Source organism: Panthera onca, chromosome A2 (assembly GCF_046562875.1).
Source record: "Panthera onca isolate mPanOnc1 chromosome A2, mPanOnc1 haplotype 2, whole genome shotgun sequence".
Classification (NCBI taxonomy): Eukaryota; Metazoa; Chordata; class Mammalia; order Carnivora; family Felidae; genus Panthera; species Panthera onca.
The window spans coordinates 51,839,484-51,864,245 of NC_138340.1; the positions used below are offsets into that span (position 1 = coordinate 51,839,484).

Genomic DNA, 24,762 nt, shown 5'->3' on the forward strand with positions numbered 1-24,762 from the left:
AGTCCTGCAGCCAAATCAGCCCGGGAAGCCCTCCATGGCTAACTTTCCACTATATGCCAGCCTATTCAAGGTTCTGAGAAGTCCTGCAGTGAGGAAGAGACCAATTCTGTCCCACGGTTCTTAACCATCTTTGACCACAGGATCCTTTTTTTGGAGATAGGACCGATAACTATCCCTATGAAGTTTATAAGACATACTCCTTCAGGAAATCCTGGATTAGGAAGAGGAGCACACACTTTAGAGCCTGCAGGCCTGGGTTCAAATGCCAGCCCTGCCGCTCTCTAGTTCTGTGACCTTGGGCTAGTGTCTTGATCTCCCTGAGCCTCAGTCTCCCCATCTTTAAAGTGGGGACAATAAACTCTGTATCATAGGGTTATCATGAGGACCAAATGAGGCCACGAGCATGAAATGTTTGCAAAGTGCCTGGTTTACAGTGGGTGGTCAAGTTCCCCATCTTTCCTGTAATTTTCCTCAGGATACTTGCGAGTTTCTGCTACAGTTTGGAAGTGAAGCTGCCTTTTTTTGGGACCGACCAGACTGGATGTAGTCTATATGTTCAATGAGCCCAGGAGGCTCATTGCTCTGGGGGAAGCAGAATACCACCTCCCGTTTCCTTCTCCCCCCCGCCACCCCCCCCCCCCGGGTTTGCCTATATCGGTTCTCCCTGTCACCCCTCGCCACTCCTCCATGACGCATGACACCTCCCACACCCCAAGCTGTTCTCCTTTCTCCTCCTATGCTTGAAATAGACCTACACCCGAATTAGCCCTTCTTGGCAAGGCGCGGCTCGCCGAAGTGTCTTGCTTGGCCCCTGACATCCACTAGGTGCTTCCATCATTGGTCATTTTGAATGCAGGTGGCTCAGCCAGAGGTCTGCGGCAGGGGATGGGAGTATGAGGTAGGATAGGGTCTCCATGTCGTCCAGGAGTGGTGAGGAGTAAATGATATAATGAATGAGAAACCCACAGCCCAGTGCCTCGTACACAGTGATGCTGTAAGACTTTTCCTTTCCCTTCGATTCTCTCGGGCAACAGTTTTATGATCAAGCCCTACAGCTCTTAGTCTGGGTGACTATCATGCTACCTAATTTGGGGACAGGGGAGCTTTCTGAGCAAACGGAAGCCTCTTCACTCTGAAGATGGGAGGGTATAGAAATAAGAAACCCTCTAAAGGCTTGGAGGCCAGTGAATACAATTCCTTCATGCCTGTGGGTAACAAGGTTAAAATGCAGACCCCATGTACAGTGGCAGCCCCCCCCCACCACCCCTCACCCCCGAGGGGCCCATAAGAATGCAGAGACTCAGGACAAATGCTCCAGCACAGGCAACAGCAGGAAACACCAGTCCACGTCCGAGGGACAGAACCAGGCCCGAGCCCAAGCGAGCCCCCTGCCCGTTCACTCCGTGAAAGAGAAGAGGAAGAAATGTTTATCTGTGGCTCAGCCATGCTATGGGGTGGGGCCAAGGGGCTGAACCCCGGCCTGGGTCCCCCCTGCCTCGAGGGAATTTTCGAGCCAAGGACTGGAGACTTCACTAGGGACCCAGATGCCAGCTTCAGCCCAGGTCCTGACCCCAGGCCTTCTTCCCCAAGCTGGGGCCAGGAATGTACTTAGGAGAGGGCCACGCCGGGTGGGATGCTGCTTCTTGGGAGTCAAATCTGAAGCCAACGTTATGTCCCTCTTCTGGGCTCCACTGGGGGTTGAGGGCCCACCAGGAGCCAGTGCCATTTTGGCAGCCGCAAGTGGGTGCGGAGCGGATTCCCCGGTGGTGGCTTCTCTCTTAAGCGCCTGCCCCACGTGAGAGGACGATTGTCCCAGAGCTGCCCATGCACATCCAAGATCTGTGCGGTCCAGAACAGGGAGAGGCAAGCCCAGAGTTGGGGGTGGGGGAGAGAGACGCCCATCCAACCGAGACCGAGCGCTCGCCATCGAAGACGTACCATTGACTAGGCTGGTATTTGCACTATCTACAGCATTTGAGCCTGCTGCACCATCGGCCGCTGTGGGGGTGGGAGGGATGGAAAATGCAGTGTGTCACAATGGAGAAAAGCAACAATGCAGAACAGCAACAACAATAAAGACATGAACCAACTTGCAGAAGGTAACATGACTATATTCTTTAAAAAAAAAAAATCTCCGTTGGAAATCAAGAAACTCAAATTTGGGGGCGGGGGTGAAATGTTCCCATAGAGATGCCGTAAAAATCAGGGTAAAAAACTCAGACATGGAGGGTCTTTGAAATAAAACATGGCAGATGATCAATGTGGTTGGGTAGGATGCACCCCTTGGCCATGCCAATCGGGCAAGTCCCCGTCACAGGAGCTTCTATGAGAGGGCATCTGGCTGCCCGTCAGGGCCAGAGGGACCCATGGCCAGGAGTCATTTCCAAACCTTCAGTAATGGGTGCAGTGTGGGCATTCTGATTGGGTATCTGCTATGACTGCCATCACTGCGTCCCAGTGGAACATGGAACAGCCGTGGTGGTGACTCAGGATTCAAGCCCTTGACTCAGGCCACTGCCTGCGGCCACCTCTTCCTTCCTAACCAGCACTCAAAAGATCACCTTGGTTACCCCCCCTACGAGATGCCCCATCATTTAATAGGTGATACCAAGCATGTCACACGTTGTGCCTGAGACAGAGAAAGTACTAGCAAGTTTCCCTTAGTTTAGAAATTACAAATGACATGAGATGCTCAAATCCACTCTGGTTGTTCTTTCTAGGCGTGGGGAAATGGGTTGAGTGGGCAGGAGAGGGAAGTGACACTAGTGGGCGGGGGGCACATGCTGAGTGGTGAGGGGAGCTGGGACAGGCTCTGTGGGGTGTGCACAGGAGAGCAGGGCTGTGGGGTCACAGGGTGGTGAGCGGGGCACTACATGCCAGTGTGTAGGGCTGCGGGCCCTGTGGTGGCGCCATGTGCATGGGCTGGCGGGGTGAGGGTCTGGAAGGGCAAACGGGCAGAGTGAGGCGCCGGTTCCTGCCGTGAGGCTGGCATCGCGTGGGGGCACAGTGGAGGGTCTGGTGGGTCAGGGAGCCTCCTCCAGCTGTGTGCTGGTGGCTTGGGGCCAGGGCTCAGTGCTCGAAGGCTGCTGCTATTTCTAAAAGCCCCATCTACCCTGAGGGGTGTCTTACTGTACCTGGTAGCTGAAGGCCATCCCCCTTCTTCACACCTGTGTGATGATTTTTGAGACACGTTAATGAAGGAGAAGCACATCCAGCCTCATCTGTGCGCACGCGCGCACACACACACCCACACGCACCCACACACACACCCGGCTGCACGCCTGTGCTCATCCTGAAATGGGGGCCCGGGGTTGGCAGGCTCTAAGCAATGACCCTGGTGGAGGTGATGAAATGGGAATGCAGAGGGGGCCCAGCCCTGGCCGTGCTGCTCACAGGGGCTTGAGAGGTGGGGCTGCCCTGTATATTCCTCTGCCCTGTCCTCCCACACCCCACTTCTTCCTTCTACACTGACACCCCCATCTCACTGGGCCATAGGTGTGTGTTCAGTAAAGGGCTCTGACCTGTGCTTCCGGGCGGGAGAGGCCCATCTCCCTACTGAAATCTTTGAGAACACTGGTCTGGCCTGTGGGAGCTTCTGGGTGCTTCTGCCCCTCACCCAGGACCCAGGGAGGCCAAGAAAAGGGGCAAAGCCTGTGTCATCCTGCCATACCCCGCCCACTGCCTATATCTGCCCCACCGTCTGCACCCTGGGGCCAGAGCTGGCCACAGCTTCTACGTCACTGTGAGAACACTGTCCTGACACCCTCTGGGGCTCTTGACAAGGACTGTGTCCTCAGCTTCAACCTCAGCTGTCTCCTGAGACAGGTTCTCTCCCACCTCTGGATTTCTCAGATCACAGCTTAGCTCCACTATTCATGTTGCTGGGGCTGCCATAATCTTAGGGAGACCCTTCTAGAAAATATAAGGTATTACCCTTAGGAACAAGCAACCTTTGGTTGTGACCCAGGCTCTGGGCCTGGTCGGCCATGGAGAGCTGGAGGTAGCAGGCCTGTCCCTAAAATTCAAGGAGAGCATTCTTATCTTCTTCCCCTGGACCCCAGATGGTGTGGGTGTTGTGGACCCTCCCCTGGAGCTTGGGGAAGGAGATAGGACAAAAGACTGAAGATGTGAGAGGGGTCTGTTCCTGAGACTGACTTTAGGTGTTGGGTAAGGAGCTGGCTGTGCAAGGGCCAGAGGCCTGGGCCTTTGGATTTGGGCCTGGGCTTCTAGGGTCTTCCGTGCATCCCTCCCTCTGCTCTGAGAGGCACTTGTAGCCAAGCTACCGGCTCGCTGCACCGAGGGGGAGCCCAGGGAGTAGGGATCTTGTTTCCAAAGTGGCAGAGGAGCTAGAACCCAGGCAAGGTGCCAGCTCTGGGGGGATAGGGGAGGAAACCATGAGTTTGGCCACATTCCCCAGAATCTCTTCTGCCCACATCTGGGCTGAGTCAGTGCTGGGTGGGTTTGCAGCCCTGCTCTGTGGAGTTGAGACTAATGGCAGGAGTGAGTGCAGGTGGGGCTTTCGACTCTGTATCAGGGCTGATGATGGGACCAGGTCACGCTCAAGGCTGGAGACTCAACAAAGTGTTCAGTGCCCTGGGCCTGGCCTGACGGGAGGGTACTCCATGACATGACCAGACAGACAGAGACTGGGACAAGACCCTGGAGATGGAACAGACAGAACCCTCCTGGCCCAAGCAGGGCCTCAAGGATGCAGGAGACAGCTGTTGGCACAGGGCATGGACATAAAAGTCACTCAATAACTATTTTGTTGAGTGAATGAATAAACGACAAAAAAAAAAAAAAAAAAAAAAAAAAAAGTGACCTGAAGAGCTCCTCTCCTGGTCTGTGAGGGGGTTGCGCTTACCTTTCTTGTCTTTCTTCTCTTCCTCCTCACCGCCAGCCCCCAGCAGGGTAAAGATGATGCCAGTCTGAGAATTCACACCCACTGCGGTCACTACCATCCGTCCAGAGCCCTCCATCACGTGGGTCCCTGGGGAGGGGGACGAAAGCCAAGTTACCGTTGCATGGGCCCAAGCCCCCTCCCCAGAGGAGTGGAAGGAACTGGGTCCCAGAAAGCTCCTGGCTCTGTCTGCCAAGGTCCTGGGGTGCCGCCCATGATTAGGGTTCAAACTATGCCCTTGGGACAGAGCTGTCACGGGCCTGGGACTCAAACCCTGCTACGTCTACCACCTACTACCTTCTCTTAGAGAGCCACCTCCCCACTCTGTCCTAGACAGGACTAGACAGGACTGCTTAAAATGGGGTCCACTCCCTCTCAAAGATCTGGGAAAGAACTCAGGGCTCTGTGAACTTGCATGAGAAGACAATGACATCTTGGTGTTCACAACCATCTAACTGAAAGTTAGCATTTTCACCATGACATAGGCTACCGACCCCAGGAGTGTTAGTCGCCCGCGACGCCGTTACATGTATTACAAATATGACAGGTTCTTTGTCATGCGACTTTATAGCTGTTGCAGTCATTCATGCTCATCCTGATTTTACAAGTAAGGCAGCTATCAGACTGACCGCTGGATCTTGTCATTAGTGTGCTGACAAAGAAGCACATACGTTACTCTATCACACACATTTTTTATTAATTATTTCAATATCATCGGCTTCCTTTGTGATCCAATGTATTTTATTTTATGCATTTTAAAGCTTTATTCCGACTAGGGGTGGCATCTCTGAGGACACCAGACTTCCCCAGGCTCCTCGGTGAAAGAAAGGTTAAGAACCCCTTTTGTAGAATTTTAAGATTTCCAAACTGGACTTTAAAATTTTTTTTAAAGTTTCTTTGTTTATTTTTGAGGGGGGGGGGCAGAGAGAGAGAGGAAGAGAGAGCGTCCCCAAAAGGCTCCGTGCAGGGCTTGATTTCACGAACCGTGAGATTCTGACTTGAGCTGAAATCAAGAGTCAGACACTTAACTGACTGAGCCACCCAGGTGCCCCTCAAACTGGTTTAAAGGGCCCTGGAATTCTTTTGAGGGGCAGGAGGGCTGGCTGTGGGGGGTGAGGGAGGCCTCTGGTCAGAGTGGCTCCACTTTTATTCATCTTTGGGGTTTCTGTGTCAGCTGCGCTTTGCACAGGCCCCTCCACCGTGCAGGATCAGAGGGCAGCCTGTCCAAGGTTCATTCAGGGGACTCTGTACCAGAGTGAGGATTAAATGCAAAGGTAAATCTGCTGAAAAGTGTGCTATATACATACAATGGAGTATTATTTGGCCTTAAAAGGGAAGGAAATTCTGATACAGGCATGAGCCTTGAGGACATTATGCTCAGTGAAATACACAAGTCACAGAAGGACGTCTATGGTGGATTCCAGTACAGCAGCTCCATAGAGCACTCAAATTCACAGAGACAGAGACAGTGGAATTGTGGTTGCCAGGGGCTAGAGTGGGGAACTTATGGTGGGGGCGGTGTTCCCATTCAATGGCTCTAGAGGTTCAGTTTTGCAATATGAAGAGGTCTGGAGATGGATGGTGGTAATGGGTGCACAACAGTGTGAATGGATGTAATGCCACTGACCTGTATACTTGAGAGGGGTTAAAATGGTAAATTTCACGTCATGTGTATTTTGCCATGATAGAAAAATTGGGGGAAAAAAACCAAACAAACCCACTGAAGCTGGCTGTGACCTCACTGGGGAAACAAGGGGAGTCCAGGGAGGGCAGCTGGGACCCAGCCTGGGGAGGGGATGGTCACTACGGCAGCCTGGTTCTGACAGAGGAGATACAGTGAAGCCAGCCCTCTATCCTCAGGCTGGTGCTGGGGACACATCACTGTGTCCCAGGAGCTTTCACAGACAGACAGGTCACTCACAGAAAGAGTTAACCTGCATGGCCTGTGTGGGGTCACATGCAGAAGGCTCCAAGGAACACATGAGGAGGCACCTTCCGTCCTGCCAGTGGTCCCTCTATTTAGTAAAGAACCTAGGTAAGTGAAGTTTGGACTTTTGGGCACCTGTATTTTTTTTAAATATAAATCCTTACTACCCAGGGTAGAAAGCTCTCTTCAATGCAGCATGTATTTCCTTCTCCGACAGAGAGGTGAGCGTCCCAGCCTGGCTGGAGCATTTCAGGCCATCCACAGGCCGCACAGTAAGAACCAGACAGGGGCTGAGCCCAATGGCCACAGACACCGACCCAGATGCTAAAAGGCCCTGATGAATTGCTTCTTGAACTCAGTTCTGCATTTTAGACTTTTTCCTTCTTTTTCTTCCAGACTGCTGGTCACTTCTCCCTGTTTTCGGGGTGACTTGTCTCTAGCAGCTTTCTGTTTTCTGGTTTGCTTTAGACCTGAAGGTTAGGTCAGCAAACTCAAGAAACATCTACCTTACAACATTTTCCTCAAGAAAGGAATCTATTTTCACCTTTCAAAAGGTTTCACCCACTCCTTCTTTTCTGTTCTAGGACCTGAGCGATATCCTGAGATTGTGTGTGTGCATGTGCTGGTGTGCATGTGTGTGCACCCATGTGTATATAGGCGTATGTGTGCGCATGTGTGTATATGTGTGTTCTAGCCTCTGGCCCTCTAAGATCTCATGATCTCAAAGTGCTTTACAGGCAGACAGATGGACACTCTCCAGTGAGTTTCTTCATGGTGGGTAAAGGTCAGTCTGTCTGACCGTGCATGGGTGAACCAAGGGATGAAGGCTCCCAGAAGGGGCATGCCGCCTGGTGAGGTGTAGCAGAACCCACATGGTCAGCTGGCTCCTTGTTCATTCTAAGGGCAGAAGGACAACACTCTTTCATCTCTGGGCAGGGCACAGTGGGGACCACAGGATGAGCTCAGACACTGACTAGAGGCCAAGCAGCCCAGGCCGACTCTGGAGCCCATCTACTTGCCCAAGAGGCACTAACTGGGAACACCAGGGCCCACTGACAGGACCCTGGTAATTACAGTAACTTGCTGACAAGATTTCTTGCGTACTGGCTCAGCTTGTGTGGGGTGGGCGGGGGACAGTTTGACAGCAGCAATATTAGACAGATGAGGAGCCTGGGGCCTGGAGAGGTCATGTGGGGGGTGGGGTCACCAGATTCTTCAAGGTGAGGAGTACAGTGCACTGATTCAGAGCACAGATGGCAGGGGCAGTGGCCAGTGCTGACCTCTGTAGGACACCTACCGTGGGCCGGGCATCGAGTCAAACCTTTCACACACCATTATCTCATTAGAGTTCACACCCGCCCTCAGTTTACAGAGGAGGAAACTGAGGCTAAGGGAGAAGTGGCTTGCCCAGAGTCACTGGCTGGTGGGGGCAGAGCTGGGATTTGAACTCTCCCCTCTCTCTTGAGCCTATCCTCTCTGTCACCTACCAGTGCCCACCCCAGGAAGCCAGGCCCTCACACCCTGGTCTCAAATGTATTCTGAGGAAGTTTCTCTGCCTCGTTGGTAATGAGGATGCCGCTCCCCACCTCCCCAGCCCTAAGCAGGATGGAAAAACACATAGGGGGCCAATTTCCACCCAAGATAATCAGACCCCAAATCACCTTTTAATCTAATCACTCCCATCACAGTAGGGAGCTGGTAGCTGTGCCTCAGGAGGTAGGGAGGAGGGAGGAGGAAGCCAAGGGGGCACCACACAGGACACAGGATATGGGGACACGGGGTGAAGGCGCAGCACATGCCTGCTCAGCCTCAGATGAGCCTCAGGGTGGGCCTCCAGGCCTCAGCATTAGATGGGCCAAGAGTGCTGGGGGGCATCAGCCGCCCCTGCCCTGGTCCTCCCTCCCCCTGTGCCCCAGCGGTCCCCCCCGCCACGGCTCTAACCACTGTCTCCCAGCCCAGACACCCCTGACATCATCTCCAAAATCCAAATACCTCTCAGCAGGCTTTGGATGAGACCCCAGCCTGCTCCAGACCCTTGACCTCCGATTCTGCCCTGTGGCCTCTGCCCTGCGAGCGGGCAGCTGACTGGAAATTTGTGTTCAGCCTCCCACCTTTGCTCACCCAGTTACCACCCCCCAAGTGGCATTCTCCCTCCTCTGGTCCAAAACCTCCTCCTCTTGGCTTGGGACAAATGTCCCTCTTAGGTGGCCTTCCCTGATCCCCACAAGGGGACTTTTTCTCTCTCCTCTGGATTGCCCCACCCCCTGCAGTTTCCCCTGGGGATGTTTCCAGGCCTGGCTCCCCCATAGGCTGCGAACTACTTGCTGTAGGTTCGGACTGTGAGTCTCCTCTTAGCAGATCCCAGCTCATAGTTGGAAACTCCAGCCCCTTTTTACTGCTGTCTCCTTGCTGTGCATTTTCTGTGGTGGGTACATGTTACATTTATGGAAAATCTCCACACCCTTCGTACACTGTCCTTATGGTTTTGCAAAGGGTCAGATTTATCCCTGCCTAGCACTCATCCCCACGCCGCACTGGGCCGTCCATCTCCCCTCCCAGGGACTGGCTGCACCCTCCTACTAGAGGAGGAGTTGAATGGACCAGGTCACCCCCTTCAGCTATCACACCCCAGCCCCAGATTACCCCACAAAGGGCAATGTTTAACCCCAAGGGCCGCAGCTGTGGTGGAGCCACGGGCATATGGGTCAAGGTTGACCAAATCTTCCACAGGAAAACGGCAGGGTCTCTGGGGAGAGGTGGAGGTGAGAACCCTTCAGGTTTGGGGGTCCCGGCAGAGCCTTGCACCAGGACCTCACTGTCTGTGGTCCTCTGCCATCATCTTGCAGCCTCCACCTCCTGTAGGTCTCACAGAGCCCCTTGGAATACACAAACATGGGGGGTGGGTAAATTGAGAGAGCCGTGAGCTGAGGGGAGGGTGGGACCTGGGAACTGGTCTGGTGTCTACTTCTGATTTCCTGTGTGACCTGAGGCCAGCCCTCTCCCCTCTGGGCCTCGGTCTGTCCTTTGTAAAATGGGTGGTCTATGTTAGGTCATCACCTCCGAGTGATGAAGTCTGGGCACCCAGGGTCCCAGAGAGACAAGGGCCACTCCTGGGTGGCATAGGGCAGCCTCCATTAAAAGGCTGTTATCTTGGGAGTTGGGATCTTGGTTTGGATGGGCCAGTAGAGGCTCGTGCAGACAGACCGACTACGTGTGACACTTTCTGTGCACACCATGCTCATTTACTTGATGGACAGATGTGGTACAACGCCAGCAGGGCCCAAAGGGAGGTCCCTGCCCTCCAGGAGCTCACAGTCCAGCTGGGGTGAGGGGAGCAGACAGGAACACAGATCAATAACGACGCAAGACAAGAGAGACCTAGGGCCCGGTGGGCTGGCAGGGGGCGGGGGCGGGCACAGCCCAGGCAAAGATGGAGAGGTGGGATAGCACGATAGCCGCTCAGGGTCGTGAGAGGAGGAGCAAGAGAGAAGCTGGACGGTGTAATGGCCTGAGTGGAGAGAGGGCTGCAGAGCTGGGTCTCTGCTGGGTGTTCAAGGGGGGAGCCGCTGGAAGCATTTCCAGGGCAGGGAGGGAGACAATTAGTATTTAGTGAGCAGTCCCTTGTGCAAATACTGTCTGAGCTGCTTTTTCCACTTGGCTGTCATAATCACCCTGTGAGTGACCATCATCACCCCATTTCTACAGACAGGGAAGCAGCCTGGAGAGGTCATCCCCGCATTCAGCCTAGGGGGAGAGGGCCAGGGTGGACTGAGGGTGTCATGCCAGTTCTTTCCACCTCGCTGGGAAGGCCTGTAGTGAAGTGGGAGGCAGGAGAATGGAGGGGAAACTGTGTCAGCCACCCAGCGGCCGTCTGTCCACGACAGAAGGAGCTCAGGCCCAGGGAATGCTGGGTGTTCCACCAACCAGATGGCCTGTCCCGTCCCACCTGAACCTTTATCTCCTCCCCACACAGGCAGCAGAGGGTGGGCCAGAACATTCCCAACTGCTGGCTCAAAGGCCATCTCTGCTTCAGACTGGCTCTGGGCAGCAGGAGATGGCCCCCACTGTGCCTCATCCAGATGTCAGCTGTCTCGGTCCCGAAGCCTTATGTAATGGCAAGTGGGGTGCACTGAGCCTCTGGTGGCAGAGCTGGAGGGGCCTAGTTGTACAGAGTGGGGCTTCTGCGCCCAGAGAGGGCAAATGACTGACTGAGGTTGCACGGTGTACCTCATGGGTACATGAGGGCATGGGTACATGAGGTACATGGGTACATGGGGCACAGCTGGGGGCTCAAACCTAGGGCTCCTTGCTCTTCTGGCTCTGACTTCCCAGGCCTCTTTCTGGACAGGAGAGGAGAGAGGTCTTACCTCCTAAAAGGTCTCTTTCTGGGGGTAGAGATATGAAGAAAGGATAAAGGCCATTTCTGGCCTTTCTGGGAATTATCATCTGCCTCCAGGCACAGGCTCCGAGCAAAGCCAATGCGGTTCCCAGCCCAGGAGCAGTTCCTTCATCATTATTGTTATCAACGCAGTTAATAACAGTAATAACACATGCCTGCAGAGCACTAGACAGTTTGCAAAGCATTTCAGCGCCCACAAGACTGTCCTCCTCACAACAGCCCTGTGAGGTAGGTTTTGGTGCAAGTACAACCCCAAGCCCCTCCCCTCCCCATGGCCTCTCTGGCTCAGCGAGGTGGAGTGGTGGCCCAGGGTCACACAGCTGTGAGCGGTGGAGCCGGGACTTGAACCCGTGCTCTATCCACTACACCCCGCTGCCTCTCATGGAGAAGAGGCAGGGTAGTGTAATGGAGAGAGCGCGGGCCGAGCAGCAGACTGGGACTTCCTGCAGTCACGGTGTCGTCCTAGGCTCCCTGGAGGCGGCGGCAATGGCGGCAGGTCTGGCTCTCCGTGCCTGGCCTTCTGCTTGGCAGGCAGGGTGGGGCAGCAGGCCTGAGAAGGTCTGCCGATGTCCTGGGCAACTTCGTGCTGTTAACGCTCTGGCTCCAGGGGTGGTGGAGGTGGGTGGGGGGTCGTGCAGGGGGCTGAGCCAATGGGCCTGGCTGGAGCTGGGCCCTGCTGCTTTTGGGGACACCCCCCCTGCCCCGGCCCCCTGGCTCCTGCCCCTTTCCCGGCCACATAGATGGCGCCTGGTCGCTGGTTTCCCAATGGAATTTACGATAGACATCTCAAACAGGCCTTGCTGCTGGGTCATAAAGTCACAGTGTCCTCAGAGGTGGGCTTGTGCATAGAGGCTACGGGAAGAGCTTGGGGCTAGGAGGCTGGAGGGCTGGGGTCTCGTTCTGGCCCTGCCTTCTGTGGCGCTTTACACTCCTGCTCTGGGCCTCAGTTTCCCCAGGTGTAAATCCAGACGAGACCACAGTTCTCTAGGGATCAGCGAATCTCCAGGAAGGCTGCCGAATCACAAGTCTAGGTATTTATTTCTCATTTATTTCGCTGCTTCCAAGGGGCTCTCACAGGGATTCATGACCTGGGGGCATGAGAGACCACGGGGTTCCATGAACGGAAGCTGTTGTGTCAAAGGAGGCGGAAGGGGCTGGACATCTAGATGCCTCACAGGGCCTACACTGGGTCCCAGCCAGGAGGATGCCGTGGGGACCGTTGATGGACACGAATACGTACAGAATATTAGTTAACGGTATTACATCAATGTTGGGTTTCCTGAATTGCTAGCTGTGCTGTGGTTATGTGTGAAAATATCCTTTCCTTAGGAGAGACACACGAAGTGGGGTGCCTGTGTGGCTCAGTCGGTTGAGCGTCCGACTTCAGCTAGGTCATGACCTCACAGTTCATGGGTTCGAGCCCCACGTCGGGCTCTGTGCCGACAGCTCAGAGCCTGGAGCCCGCTTTGGATTCTGTGTCTCCCTCTCTCTCTGCCCCCCTCCTATTTGCACTCTGTCTCTCTCTGTCTCTCAAAAATAAATAAATGGTAAAAATTAAAAAAAGGAGATACACATAAAGTGTGAAGGGGCCAAAGGGCCATCACGACCACAAGACAGGATGAGCCTCCTGAGAACAAATGGGGCAAAAATGGTAACATCAGCTGAATCAGAAGGAAGGGCGTTCAGGTGTTCTTTGTACCAGTATTGCCACTTTCCTGAAAGTTGGAAATTATCTTAAAGTACAAAACTAAAACAAAACAAAACAAACAAACAAAAAAAAAGGCCCAGGTCAGAGTTTTTACTCCAGGGCTCACCCATATGTTGCTTGATCACACACACAGGCTTTTAAAAAATGGGAATTTCTTGCCAACAGTTGAACACTGTGAGATCATACACGAAAGCTGGATTTCTGGTTCCCCTTGTACAGAGGACGCTGCAGCCACACTGGGGCCAGGGTGCTTCTGCAGGCAGCAGCCAGAAGTAGTCATGCTCTTGGTGTGGCACCCACGCTCTCCCTGCCCGACCCCATGGAGGTGGGAGCTCGCGCCCCGTAAGCATTCTACCGTGCCTGGCCCAAAGACACCTCAGTCACGGGCCTGTGTCTACCTGTCCATCTTGGGAGACGAGCTCCAGGCCGTTATTGGATTTTCTTTGTGCCTGAACACTGGGGACATCTGAGTCTTTCTGAAGGCAGGTCTGTCCCCATTTGTCAGATGGAGAGGCTGAGGACCTGCGGGGCAGAGGTCATAGGTGGAGCTGACAGAGGTCTGGGACCTGGGTGTTCTGCCTCCAAACGCTGTCCTTGCTCCCCACCACACAGCACCTCACGCCTGTACCATTTGCAAAGGATAGTCCCGTCCATCCATGCATGTGGTCCCCACAACAGCCCTGTGGGGTAGGCAGGGGGCGGGGGGGAGGGGAAGGGCCTTTGACCAACTCCCCCACTGCACAGAGCTGGTCTCCCAACATTGGGGCTCAGGGAGGTGGACAGACCTGTCCAGGGTCACAGGCTGGGCACGGCTGGGCCAAGTGACCCAGCAGCAGAGAGTTCCTTGCCTTCCTCTAGGTTGAACCACTGTGCCAGATGCCATGAGGGGGGTTTCTGAGCTACCATGAGGACCCTGCAGGTGCCCCCAGCCAGGTCCCTGTCTTCCCCAGGGGTCATTCAACTGGAAGGCCCAACAAGGCCTTTCGGCACAGGGAAGGCGTCCAAGGTGTCTGTCCATGCACAAAAACGAGCATCCAAATGGCAGTTCTCCAGAGTTCAGAACAATCGAGGAAAATCCCCTGGAGGAGGCAGGCTCATGCAGGCTGAAGGTGGGGAGGAGCTGGATGGGGCAGATCTCAGAGAGGAGGAAGGGGGAGATAGTCAAGATGAAAGAAGACTCGTGAGCTGGGGTCAACCCATTTTATAAGCAAGGAAATGGAGGTTCCGAAAGGGTAAGAAGCTTGTCCAGGGGCTCCTAGCAAATGAGAGCAGTGGGGATTTGAACCCAGACCTGTTTCACTCCCAAGTCCAGGCTCCATCTGAGGAATAGGGAAGGGAACCAACCCGTTGTGGGCATCCCTCAGCTAGCACTGGGCTAGGCAGGGGCTTTGCCTATATCACACACCAGAACATCCCTACTGTCCTCATGGATCAAGAGAAGTGGAGCGACATGGCCCAAGGCCACACAGTGAGTTCATTCCAAAGCCCAGATCTGGCTCAGTCCAGCCCCACCCAGCTTTTTCTACAAGAGCCCCAGCCTTTTTCCTCTCTCTGGCAGACAGTGCTTGAGCCCCCACGCCATGTGGACCCATGGATGGGCGGGGCATGACCTCCTGGTAGCCTCACACCAGGGTTCCTGGCTGCTGGACCTGTCTGGGAGAGAGGATCCACGAAGAAGGGCATCCAAATGGTGATGGTGTGTGTTTATCTGCATACGGCCAAGGATGGAAGGGGCCCGTAAGAGTGACATCATTAGATCTCTTTGGGAGGCAGAACTGGAAGAATTTTACTCTTTACCTTATCTGAGATGGTTTGCACAGTGAGAGACTCGGTCAACATGACGGGGCTGTGCTCGAAAGGGCCAAGCACAGTGTGGGTGTCATGGGCTGAAATGTGTGTGAGTGCCATGCTGTATGGGGGTGACTGCCCACGGGCAGTGGTGGGTAGAGAAGGCTTCTTGGAGGGGGTGGAGCCTGAGCAGATGAACAGGAGTTAAATGTGTAACAAGGAAGGGAGAGGGCCATCTAAGAGTGGGGAGCAACCTCAGCAGGGGCAGGGCAGAGGGAACAAAGCAAGGTGCACCTGTGGCAGAGGTACAAGGTGAGGATGGGTGTGATGAATCTGTGACTCTCAGGCCTGGGAGGGCATTGAATGCAGTGCCCATTCGGTGCTTGGGTCCACTCCACAACACCCCCAACACCCCACAGCCTGTCCAGGCCTGCTTACACACAAACCGTGACCAGGAACTCACTACCTGCCAGGCAGCCTCTTTTGTCCTAGAATGGTTTCGTTACAGAATTTCTCTTTCTGTAGACTGCTTTCTGTAGGGTTGCCTATACCCTCTTCTCACCCCCCCATTCCCCGTGAGCCTGCGTGAATCATTCGGCCGTCCCAGCCCCATGCAGATATGTTTCAGAATGTCAGCACTACAGTTCACAGTCAAGCTCACCCTGCGCTCTGGCATTCTTGGTGGGTCCTGACTCTTGCTTTCTTTTTGCCATCCCCCTGCACTTCATGCATGGTCTCTGCAAAGTTGACAGGCATACTTTCCATGCTGAAACAGGATAGAGCTCCAGAGAATCCCAGAAACCTCCCACTGGACTACCAGCAACCCATCAATCAGCACAAACCCACCCAAATCTCCTGGCCCCTAGCACATCCTGCTGTATCTTGCCCACAGGGGCATCCCAAGACACCTTGGCTGCTGTCTCGTGACATCTGGAGGCCCAGGGCCTATACTATTTACCTGGGCTTCCAGCTAGATGTATAGGTAAAGGCCCAAACAGTTGGTTCGACTTGGGCTGGCTAGCTGACTTCCCATCCCATCTCTGCCCTGTCTGTGTCTTTTCCAGAGTCTCCCTGTACTTGTGCCCATCTCCTTGGCTGGTCTGTGATGCACCAAGTCAGTGATTCTGAACATTTTATCTCCTTAGCCTCCTGTGAGGTAACTACCCCTCCTCTCCCTTCTTCAAACTGTCTGGAACCTTCATCACCCATCCATTCAGGCCTAGTGCCTCCACTTGACTTCTGCTGATCCAGATGACCCACCAGGCCACTTCTCCCAAGGATGATTGCCTCTCCGTCAACCACTTTATCTCAGAGGTCAGAACCAGAGCCTCAGTGACATGAACCCTGATGTGGCCCTAAGTTCCAAGAAGGAGTTCAAGGCTTTATATGATCTCCTAGTCCCCAGAGCCTTTGCACTTCCTGTCCCTCTACCTGGAGTGTTATTTCTTCTCATTGTGCTGGTTTCAGCTCACAAGAAACCTCCTCAGACAGGCCTTCTCTGACCAAAAAGATTCCTGTCCCCTTTCTCAGAACCTCTATCTCATTACAGTGGTATAATGTCATCTGAATATTTGAAATTATCTTACATATTTGCTTGCTTGTTCCTTTATTGTCTGTTTCTTTTTACTAGATTTTAAGCTCCAGGAAGGTAGGGACCTTACTTGTCCCACCACCCACTGGCAAACAGGAGCTACCTAACAAATGTTGGTTACGTATGTTCTGGATAAATAAATGCCCCAGCTCCGATTCTCACTCCTTTCTCCCATCCTACCCTGCAGACATGCTGATTGTCCTCTGCGTATTGCTAGGACATCCCATATTCCTTCAGACTTCTGTGTCTCTGCACACATTTGCTTCTGCTCTGAGGCCCTTCCTCTATAATTCTGCTTGGCGAGCTCCTACTCACCCTTTAAAACCCAGCTCAATTCCAATTTAAGTGGTTCTGTCCCTTTTCTGGCTTTCTCGCATCTTCTCACTCCTCTACTGTGGAATGAGCTGTTTGCAGTCTACAGGCTGGAGGCTCTTATGGTCAGGAGGAGGCTCAGAATCATTGTGGGGGCCTGGCCCAGGGCAGCTTCTCAGAGGATGTTTCCTGAGCTGCGCTGAGCAATGAGACCCTTTGTGTGTCCCCTCGAAGGGAGTGTCTCATCCAGCAGGTGCCTCACCTCTGCAAGGTCTCTCTACCTCCTCTCTTGCCCCCTGCAGCAGCCAGAATGAGATTTTACAAATGCAATGTGTCTAGTTCACTGCTTAAAACTATTCCAGATGACCCTCATCATACTTAGAACATTTCCAAACTAACTCTTCGAGAGGTGGCATCGAGGCCCTCCACCCCGTCCATTTTACTCAATTTCCTCCTGCGTCAGGACCTTTACACTTGTTGTTCCCTCGTATACGTTCCCCACAAATAGTCACTAGGCCAGCTCTCTCTCATCGTTCACACCTCACCTCAAACATGGCCCCCCCGCCCCCCGCAGCCACCTGCCTTCCATCGCTCTGCTTTATTTTCATCATAGACCCACCACCTCCTGGAGTTTTCACAATGTCTGGGGCTTCTCACTGCACCACAAGCTTCTCAGGGGAGGGGACTTGTCAGCCTCATTCATTGCTGTATCCCAAGTACCCAGCCCAGTGTCTGGCACATGGTAGGTATTCAACATAACTGTCACCTGATCGATCCTTCCCTATCCCTGATAAGAACAGCCTCTGGCATTTGACTTTTCAGAAGACCAAGTCACTAGAAAGTAAGTTCTATGAAGGCAGGGATTGTCTGTCGATTTTCTTTACTGCACTATCCCCAGGGCCTGGAGCAGTGCTAAGTACACAGTAGGCTCAAAGTACGGTTGTTGGGGGGAAAGGGAGGGAGTTTTCATTTGGGGCTGAGCTGGCTGGAGATCTGAAGCCAAGGAACAAAGTCTTTGAGAACTTCCAGCCTCATGAAGGGGACACAGGTGCCCCCCACAGCATAGAGGCAGGAACTGGCAATGGGAGTGACCCACCGTTGGGCCACATCTCACCTGACAGCAGCATGGGGTCCTTGTCCACGGACTTGCGCACCTGGTCAGACTCTCCCGTCAGGGAGCTTTCGTCGATTTTGAGGTCATTGCCCTGGATGAAGAGGCCGTCAGCAGGGAGAAGGTCACCTGGTGGTAGGAAGGGCAATCGAGTTAGCAGGGTCTCAGGTGGCTGGAGGGTCTAGGAACATTCCTTTGAAGGTGTGTTTGCAAGGTCAAGTTCACCATTGGGGACCAGCTGCCTAGAGCTCCCAGGGTGTTGGAACCAAGATGGCACTCATCACAGGCCAATAGGCAGCTGAAGACTGGAGCCAAGGTGAATGGCACAAGGCCTGGAGGGCTGAGGCTGGGCCCAAGAACAATCCTAGCTCAAGTGGGCTTGTACTTCTGTTTATAAAGTGCTTCTCTTGGCCTGGTGTGGATTTGGGGTCCAGTTTTCTCAATGATTCATTCTCTGGTCTCAACTACGGTTTGGGAAATTCTTCTAGGAGGGACTAGTCTGTCTTGGCTAGGCTGAGGAGACCCTATGACAGGTCACTTTATCAGAGGAAACCAAGCCTCCTAAGGTGGAGTGAAGAGGGAACTCCAATCTCTTCCCCATCGTCTGCCTCTGCTTACCCAGGACATATCTCACCTATACCCCCTTTGGCACCAGCCAGCCTGACCACTCTCTCCACGGTAGTATCACAGGCCCATCCACGTCCACTCCCTACAACACCCTCTATAGCCCAACAACCATCCATCAACAGCCCAATTATAGATGGGAAAGGGATTTCGTCTCATAAACCCATTCTGAGTGTCAGTGGTCCTTGGAGCATTATGTTGAGAAGGCTTCTGTATCTAGGCTTTGAATTGTGATTGATAAGTAATGTCTGTTACAGGTGGAGGTTTTGAGAGTGGTAGCACATGTGTCATGTATCTGCCATTTCTGACTTTCAATGGATTCTGGAATCCTACCTCCTCCAAGAAGTAGCCTTCTACCTCCCAAAGGATCTCAGAAGACATCCTACCTTGGGATTAGCTTTCAGGAACCAACCCCCTTCCCTGGGCCAGCCTCTTTGGGTCTGCCTGTCCTGTCCTGCCTCTGCCCAGACTCTAGCTCTAGCACCTGGCTCTGTGGCTGGGACGCTTACCATATTTGACCTGGGCGATGTCCCCAACCACAATCTCGGCCACAGGGATCTGGACCACCTGGCCAGCCCGAACCACGGTGAACTTCTGCTCCTGCTCAATGCGGCTCTGCAGGCCCCGGAACTGCTTCTCTTTGCTCCAGTCATTGAAGGCCGTGACCAGGACCACACAGATGACAGAGAGGAGGATGGCCGCCCCCTCGATCCAGCCCGCCTCCGCCTCCCCTTCATCCTCTGCCCCTCCCTGGGCCGTCGCACATCCTGCAGAGGGCAGAAGGAAGCAGGCAGGGTGGGGTCAGCCAGGCAGGAGGGGCCTCACGGGCCTGGATTTAAATCCCAGCTCCCCAAGTAAAAAACGTTGATAATTAGATGAACACGATCCAATTTATCCAATGTGTCTGGGTGGTGAGCCCTTCGGTTTCCTGTGTTGGTTCTAGGGGTGGGATCTTGGACAAATGATTCCATCTCTTTGAACCTCAGTTTTCAGATCTGTAAAAAGGGACAGATATTCTTTATCTGGGGGACCTATTGTGAGGGCTGAACTTCAGTGAGGTAAGGTCCATGGTGGCTCCAGCACAGACCCAGCAGGTCTGATTCATGAAGAAAGAGAAAAAGTGAGGATGTAACAGGACGAAGGCAGTCAGTATTGATCAGGGTCTGGAGCGCAGTTTGGCTGATGTGCTTTCTTTCCATTCTTCCAGCAACTGTGAGGCAGGTCTGCTGACAGCAGGCTGGAGGGCAGGAACCACGGTGCCGGGCCCGACCTCCAACGAGCTGGTTCTAATTCTGCCACTGCCCCTCCGTGATCCTGGGTAACTCACCGTCTTCTCTGTGCTGCAGTGTCCTCCTCTGCAAAACTGGAGTCACGGAGACCTCTTTCTAGGTTCCAGGAGAGGAAGGTGAAAGCCCCACCTAGAGCTTAGCACACAGCCCTTTTGCATCTCTGGTTGGATTTGATGCCACCCTCTAGGCTGTAGGCTGCTCATCTGTCCTACAGTGACTGTGCATCCCATACACTCTTGCACTGTTGAACATCCCAGTCTGGTTCCCCAAACTGCTTGAGGCCTGCCAGGCCCACCATGTGAACCAAAGAAGAAAAAAGCAGGCCTATCTGATACAAAAGCCTCAGGCCCTGCCCATGCAGTACTAGGTCCTAGGGTCTTTCCAAGCCCCTCCATGCACCCTGCCTCCTGTGTCCCCCAAAGGACCCAGAGAGGGAGAGTTACCTCCATTTACAGATGAGGAAACTAAGGCTCAGAGAGGTGAGGGAACAGCCAAGGTAGGTGTGACAGCCAGGACTAGCCCAGCCCCTTTTCCCCACCAGGAGGTGGTGAACTGCCCTTTCTATGGAAAATGACCCGAGTAGCATCAGACTATCCATCCCCGGAAAACTCAGAGAGCTTCCCTTTCGTGGTGGCAGGGCAGGGGACTGGACCAGTCACAAGTGACTTGTGCCAAGCATTCACTTTAGTTCTCAAGCTGACCAAGAGAAGTGGTTCAGAGAGGGCTGGCAACTCACCTGGGGTCATACAACAGATCTGGAGTTTGAATCCAGGCCTGGAATCTGGGTCTGGTCTGCCTACTGTCCCTGAGCCCAGTGGCCTCTTCTGCCATGTGCTGGCCTCACGTTGCCAAAGACCCTTGGCTAACTGTCTGGAAGTCCACTTCAACCCCAAGGAAGAGAGAACAGTTTTGAGAGATCCCAGCAGGAGCTTCTGGGAAGCCAGAGGGTCAGAAGCAACATGACCAGAAGGCCAAGTGGTACCAGGGAATGTTTTCCAGCCCCTGGAGGGGTGGAGGTCAAGGCTAGCTGGTGGGCCTAAGCTTGGGACGGTACAGAATCATGTGGCCCAGCAGTATGTATCACTAGAAAATTCCACAGCTTTCACCAAACGAGTCACACTCTGCAGACTAGTAAACAACCGTATCACTGCACAAGGTCCTCGATGTCACTCTTTTTTTCTTTTGAAATTTCAGACTTTTGCAATAATCTTAAACTGCTTAACTGGACCAGCCTTTAGTGCTGATGATAATCATAATCATGCTAAAGTAACTGCCATTGGGCCAGCCTTGAGCTTGAATCCCAGCTTTGATTCAGTCACTGCTGGGTGCCTATGACCGGGCTACTTAACCACTGTGCCTCAGTTTTCTCATTTGTAAAATGGGGGTGGTGACAGACACTCCCTCGAAGGTGGCTGAGAGGACAGAGGGAGAGCCTTTACGTAAAGCACTCACCCTCCTGAGCACATAGCCAACAAAGAGTGAAAGCTGCTGTTTTTTGTCATCCGGTGTGCAGAGTGCCTAAATGCATTCAAGTTCACAGCCAGCCTTGGATGGAGCCTGGGGCCCCAAGCTATGGAGGCGTCCAGCTGGAGTTCAGCTGCGATGACCGGGGGAGGCAAACAAGGGCACCCCTCCACCATCATGAATGACACCAGCAGCCCCAAAGCCTGGGAAACACAGGTGAACCTTTCTAAACAGAAACCCAATCCATGGAAATGTGCTCTTTTGGGCTTTAGGGGAGTGACTTGAGATACAGAGCCCCAGTTCTTTGCTTTATGGGACTTTTATTACTCTCTGCCTCTGCTACGTGCTTTGTAAATGGGAAGACTACTCTTTCCCTGTTGTGTATTTCATTGGTCCCCCCCCCCCTGCCCCCCCCCCCCCCATTTACAGATGACAGCAGTCACTGCAGCATTTAGGACACTCAGAGATAACCAAGGACCATGGAAAGCCTTTGGGGTCTGGAATTGTAAAGACTGACTTTGAATCCTGGCTCTGCTGTGTGACCTTGGGTAAGTGACTTGGTCTGTCTGAGTCTCCGTTTGGACAGCTGTAATGTGGGATGACTTTGTGACCCCAGGGCCTAGTAAGGGCCTGGCATCTGTTGGGTACAAGATAAATGGTCTCCTTTTCATGAGCTACTCTCCCTGGACTGGCTTCTGGAAGCCAAGGGGGTGGTAGCTGAGCAGGATTCACACTCTGTTCCCTTGACTCCCAACCCTGCCTGTTGCCTTTGCTGGTTCCATACCAAGGAGCCCTTTGGGTCCTTGAGGGCACTCTACTGGCCAAAGCCCATTTGTTTTTCCTTCCTTCCGAGAACTGTCTGATGGTCACTCTGTGCCTTGGGTGGGCCAGAGTGGGGCTGTGGATTGCTGGGTTAGGCCTTCAGCTACCAGGAACTGCTGGACCCTGGGAACAACTCCTGCTGCCCCAGATGCAATCAGGGAAAAGAGATGGGGAAATGGAAAGAAGGGGGGCACTGGGCAGACCCTGCTGAGGTCTCCTCTGGGGCCCCTTGGGCTGGGGCAGGAACAGGTTCTGAGCAGCCCGCAGCTGCTCTCCCTGGACCTGAGGCTTTGTAAGGTTCGGCTTTTGTCTGTGTGACCTCAGGGAACTTCTTGGCCTCTCTGGGCCTACTCTTCTTGTCCATCAGTAAAATGGGAAAATGACTTGCTAGAAGGTTACCAGGGCCCGGGATCAAATATGGGCCCTCGAAACTAGAAGAGACACAAACGTTTTCTAAACACCTACTATGTGCCTGTCACTCTGCTGGCACTCTGACACTAGGGGAGCTGTCAGGAACAGGGAGTTGGGAACACTGGTGTACTGGTGTGCCAATCCCAGCTCTGTCATGAACATGCTGTGTGACCTCCCCCAAGTATCTGGAGGACTCTGAGCCAAGGAAGCAAACAGGAAAGTGCGGTGGGTGCCGCAAGGCTCTACGGTTTGTAAACCCATCACCAGCATCATTCTGGACACGACTGATGAAGCTTGAGTCTGACTTGGCAGGGCGGTGGGCCTGGCAACATGAAAGGTCCAGAACTCAGAGCTCAGGCCAGAGCCTGGGCATTGGGGAGAACGTATAGCCACAGAGTGCAGGAACTTCACTCTCTGGTGCTGGGATACATGCAGTGGCTGCCCTCATCCACCCAGGTCTGGCCTGAGCTAGTGTCTCAGCTAGAGGTAGGGAGGGGCAGTGGAAAGAACTAGAAGACCTGGATTGAAAGTCGAGCCTTACTGCCTAACAAGCTGTGTGACCTTGGGTAGGTTCTTCCCCTCTCTGGGCCTTGGTTTCCATGTCTCTAGAAGGGAAGGGCAGCCCTCTGTTTGGAGGGCTGTGTGTGGGAAGGCTCCTCCTGGCATGCACTTGGAGTTAATCCGTGCTCTCACGGGACCCCCCTCTACCATCTGCCCTCTGACTTCTCTATCTTGCACTAAACTGGGTCACAGGAAGCCATTTACCTGGGGGGCATTGACTCAGTCCTGTCCCTTCCTGAGGAAATGCAGCTGAGTGATAGAGCGTGGGCTCGGAAGCCAGAACGTCTGGGTCTGAGTCATGCTTCTGTTGCTTCCTAGAGTGTGACCTAGAGAGTCATTTACTATCTCAGGGCCTTGGCTCCCGGATGATAACAGCACCTACCCACAGGGTTCTTGTGAAGATCAAATGAACTTCTACTGTAAATGCTCCCAACTAGTGCCGGCTACACAAATAGTTAGAAGAATGATCATTATTATTATGGTTGTGTGTTGCACCTTTAGCTGAGTTCAAGGCTTATTCAATCAAGTAGCCATGTGTAGCCTTCTTCATTTTCTGTGAAACTCCTGCAAAGATTGTTGCCCGATATGCATCTCTTATAAGGCCCTATGTGAAAGTTCATCCCAGAATTCACTGTCAGGGGACACGCTACCAACCAAAGAAACTGTTTTCCTGCCTTGTTGATAGCCTGAGCTAAGAAAGTCATCCTAATTCCCTTTCTGCCTTGGCATCCAGGAAGCTTAAAGTCAAATTTAAATCTCAGTCATGGCAGGAAATATGGTTGGTTTATTTGCTTCCATTCCTTTCCTGTCTTTTCTGTTCAACTTCATCTTGTGAGATGTGCCCTTCTTGTGTCTTTAAACCCTTTCTGGGAAGAGTCACACAGGATAAAAAGCAACTTAGTAATATTATGCATAAAATTGAGGTAGTTGGCCTAAGAGACTCGGTCATTAGACTTGGGCAACTAATAGACTTGGGCAACTCTGGCTTTGGATGGGGTGAGGGGACAGGTGTTGAAGGAATTTCAGAGACCACCTCCTCATCTGGGAAATGAGGCCCATAATGGTTATTTCTTATAAGCTATTCACTTTTTATTTCCTTGCTTGAAGCAATGAACATAGTAGGATTATCTGTTGATGTAGCACATTCACTAGGAAAATGTCGAATCATAAATAATAACAAGTGTTTATAACATCCTACTAATGAAAAATCAGATTGTAAAAATCTGACAAAACAATATATCTTACGTGATCCCATAGTATGTGTCTGTCTATCTCTCTCTCTCTCTCTCTATCTATCTATCTATCTATCTGTAATGTGACATAGGTTTGAAAGACTGTGTCATCATAAAGGAAAGAGTCATTGAGTTGATAAAGCACTAGCTGTTAGCAGGTGCTCACTTTCTGGAATGAAAAGATGAGGGAAAGTTGAAGTTCTCCATTAGGAGTCCTAAGTTCTGACTTTGACAAGAGAAGGTCTGCTCCACAACCCTCCCTGGATGAGTGGGTGGTGCTTCCTCCGTCAACGGAGCAGTGATCCCAGTCAGAACTCAGGGACAGATTTTGGGAGGCCCTCTCAAGACCAGGACTCCTCACGTGGGAAAACATGTTCGGCGTCAGCCTCATAAGTGTGTGGGTGATAGTGAACCAACTCCGGGATAGGAACGTGAAAGAGGAGGAATAGCGTGGATGCTGAGTCTCACGCACGCATGAAGGATGAGACCTAAGAGGGAAACTGGGAGGAGGAAGCCTGGGGCCGTCACACCCATGGTGGTAGCAGGTCCAGCACCCACTCGGTGACCTCGAGTGAGTTAATGCCCATCTCTGTTCCTTGTTTTCCTCATCTTTAAAATGCACC

General features: G+C 53.0%; 1 protein-coding gene across 12 annotated transcripts in view; it reads right to left on the reverse strand.

The window, feature by feature from the left end:
- The window catches only part of ATP2B2 (ATPase plasma membrane Ca2+ transporting 2), a 382,029-nt gene that overhangs the window by 52,698 nt on the left and 304,569 nt on the right, over positions 1–24,762 (reverse strand). For 7 of the 12 annotated variants that reach the window (XM_078442751.2, XM_078442752.2, XM_078442748.2 and 4 more), the window contains 5 exons: positions 18,870–19,127; positions 17,740–17,865; positions 4,865–4,990; positions 3,135–3,167; positions 1,939–1,998 (listed from right to left, as the gene is read on the reverse strand). In XM_078442751.2, the coding sequence (XP_078298877.1) occupies positions 1,939–1,998; positions 3,135–3,167; positions 4,865–4,990; positions 17,740–17,865; positions 18,870–19,127 (603 nt within the window). The remainder of the gene's footprint in view (positions 1–1,938; positions 1,999–3,134; positions 3,168–4,864; positions 4,991–17,739; positions 17,866–18,869; positions 19,128–24,762) is intronic. The other 5 variants (XM_078442754.2, XM_078442757.2, XM_078442759.2 and 2 more) reach the window with 2 other exon arrangements.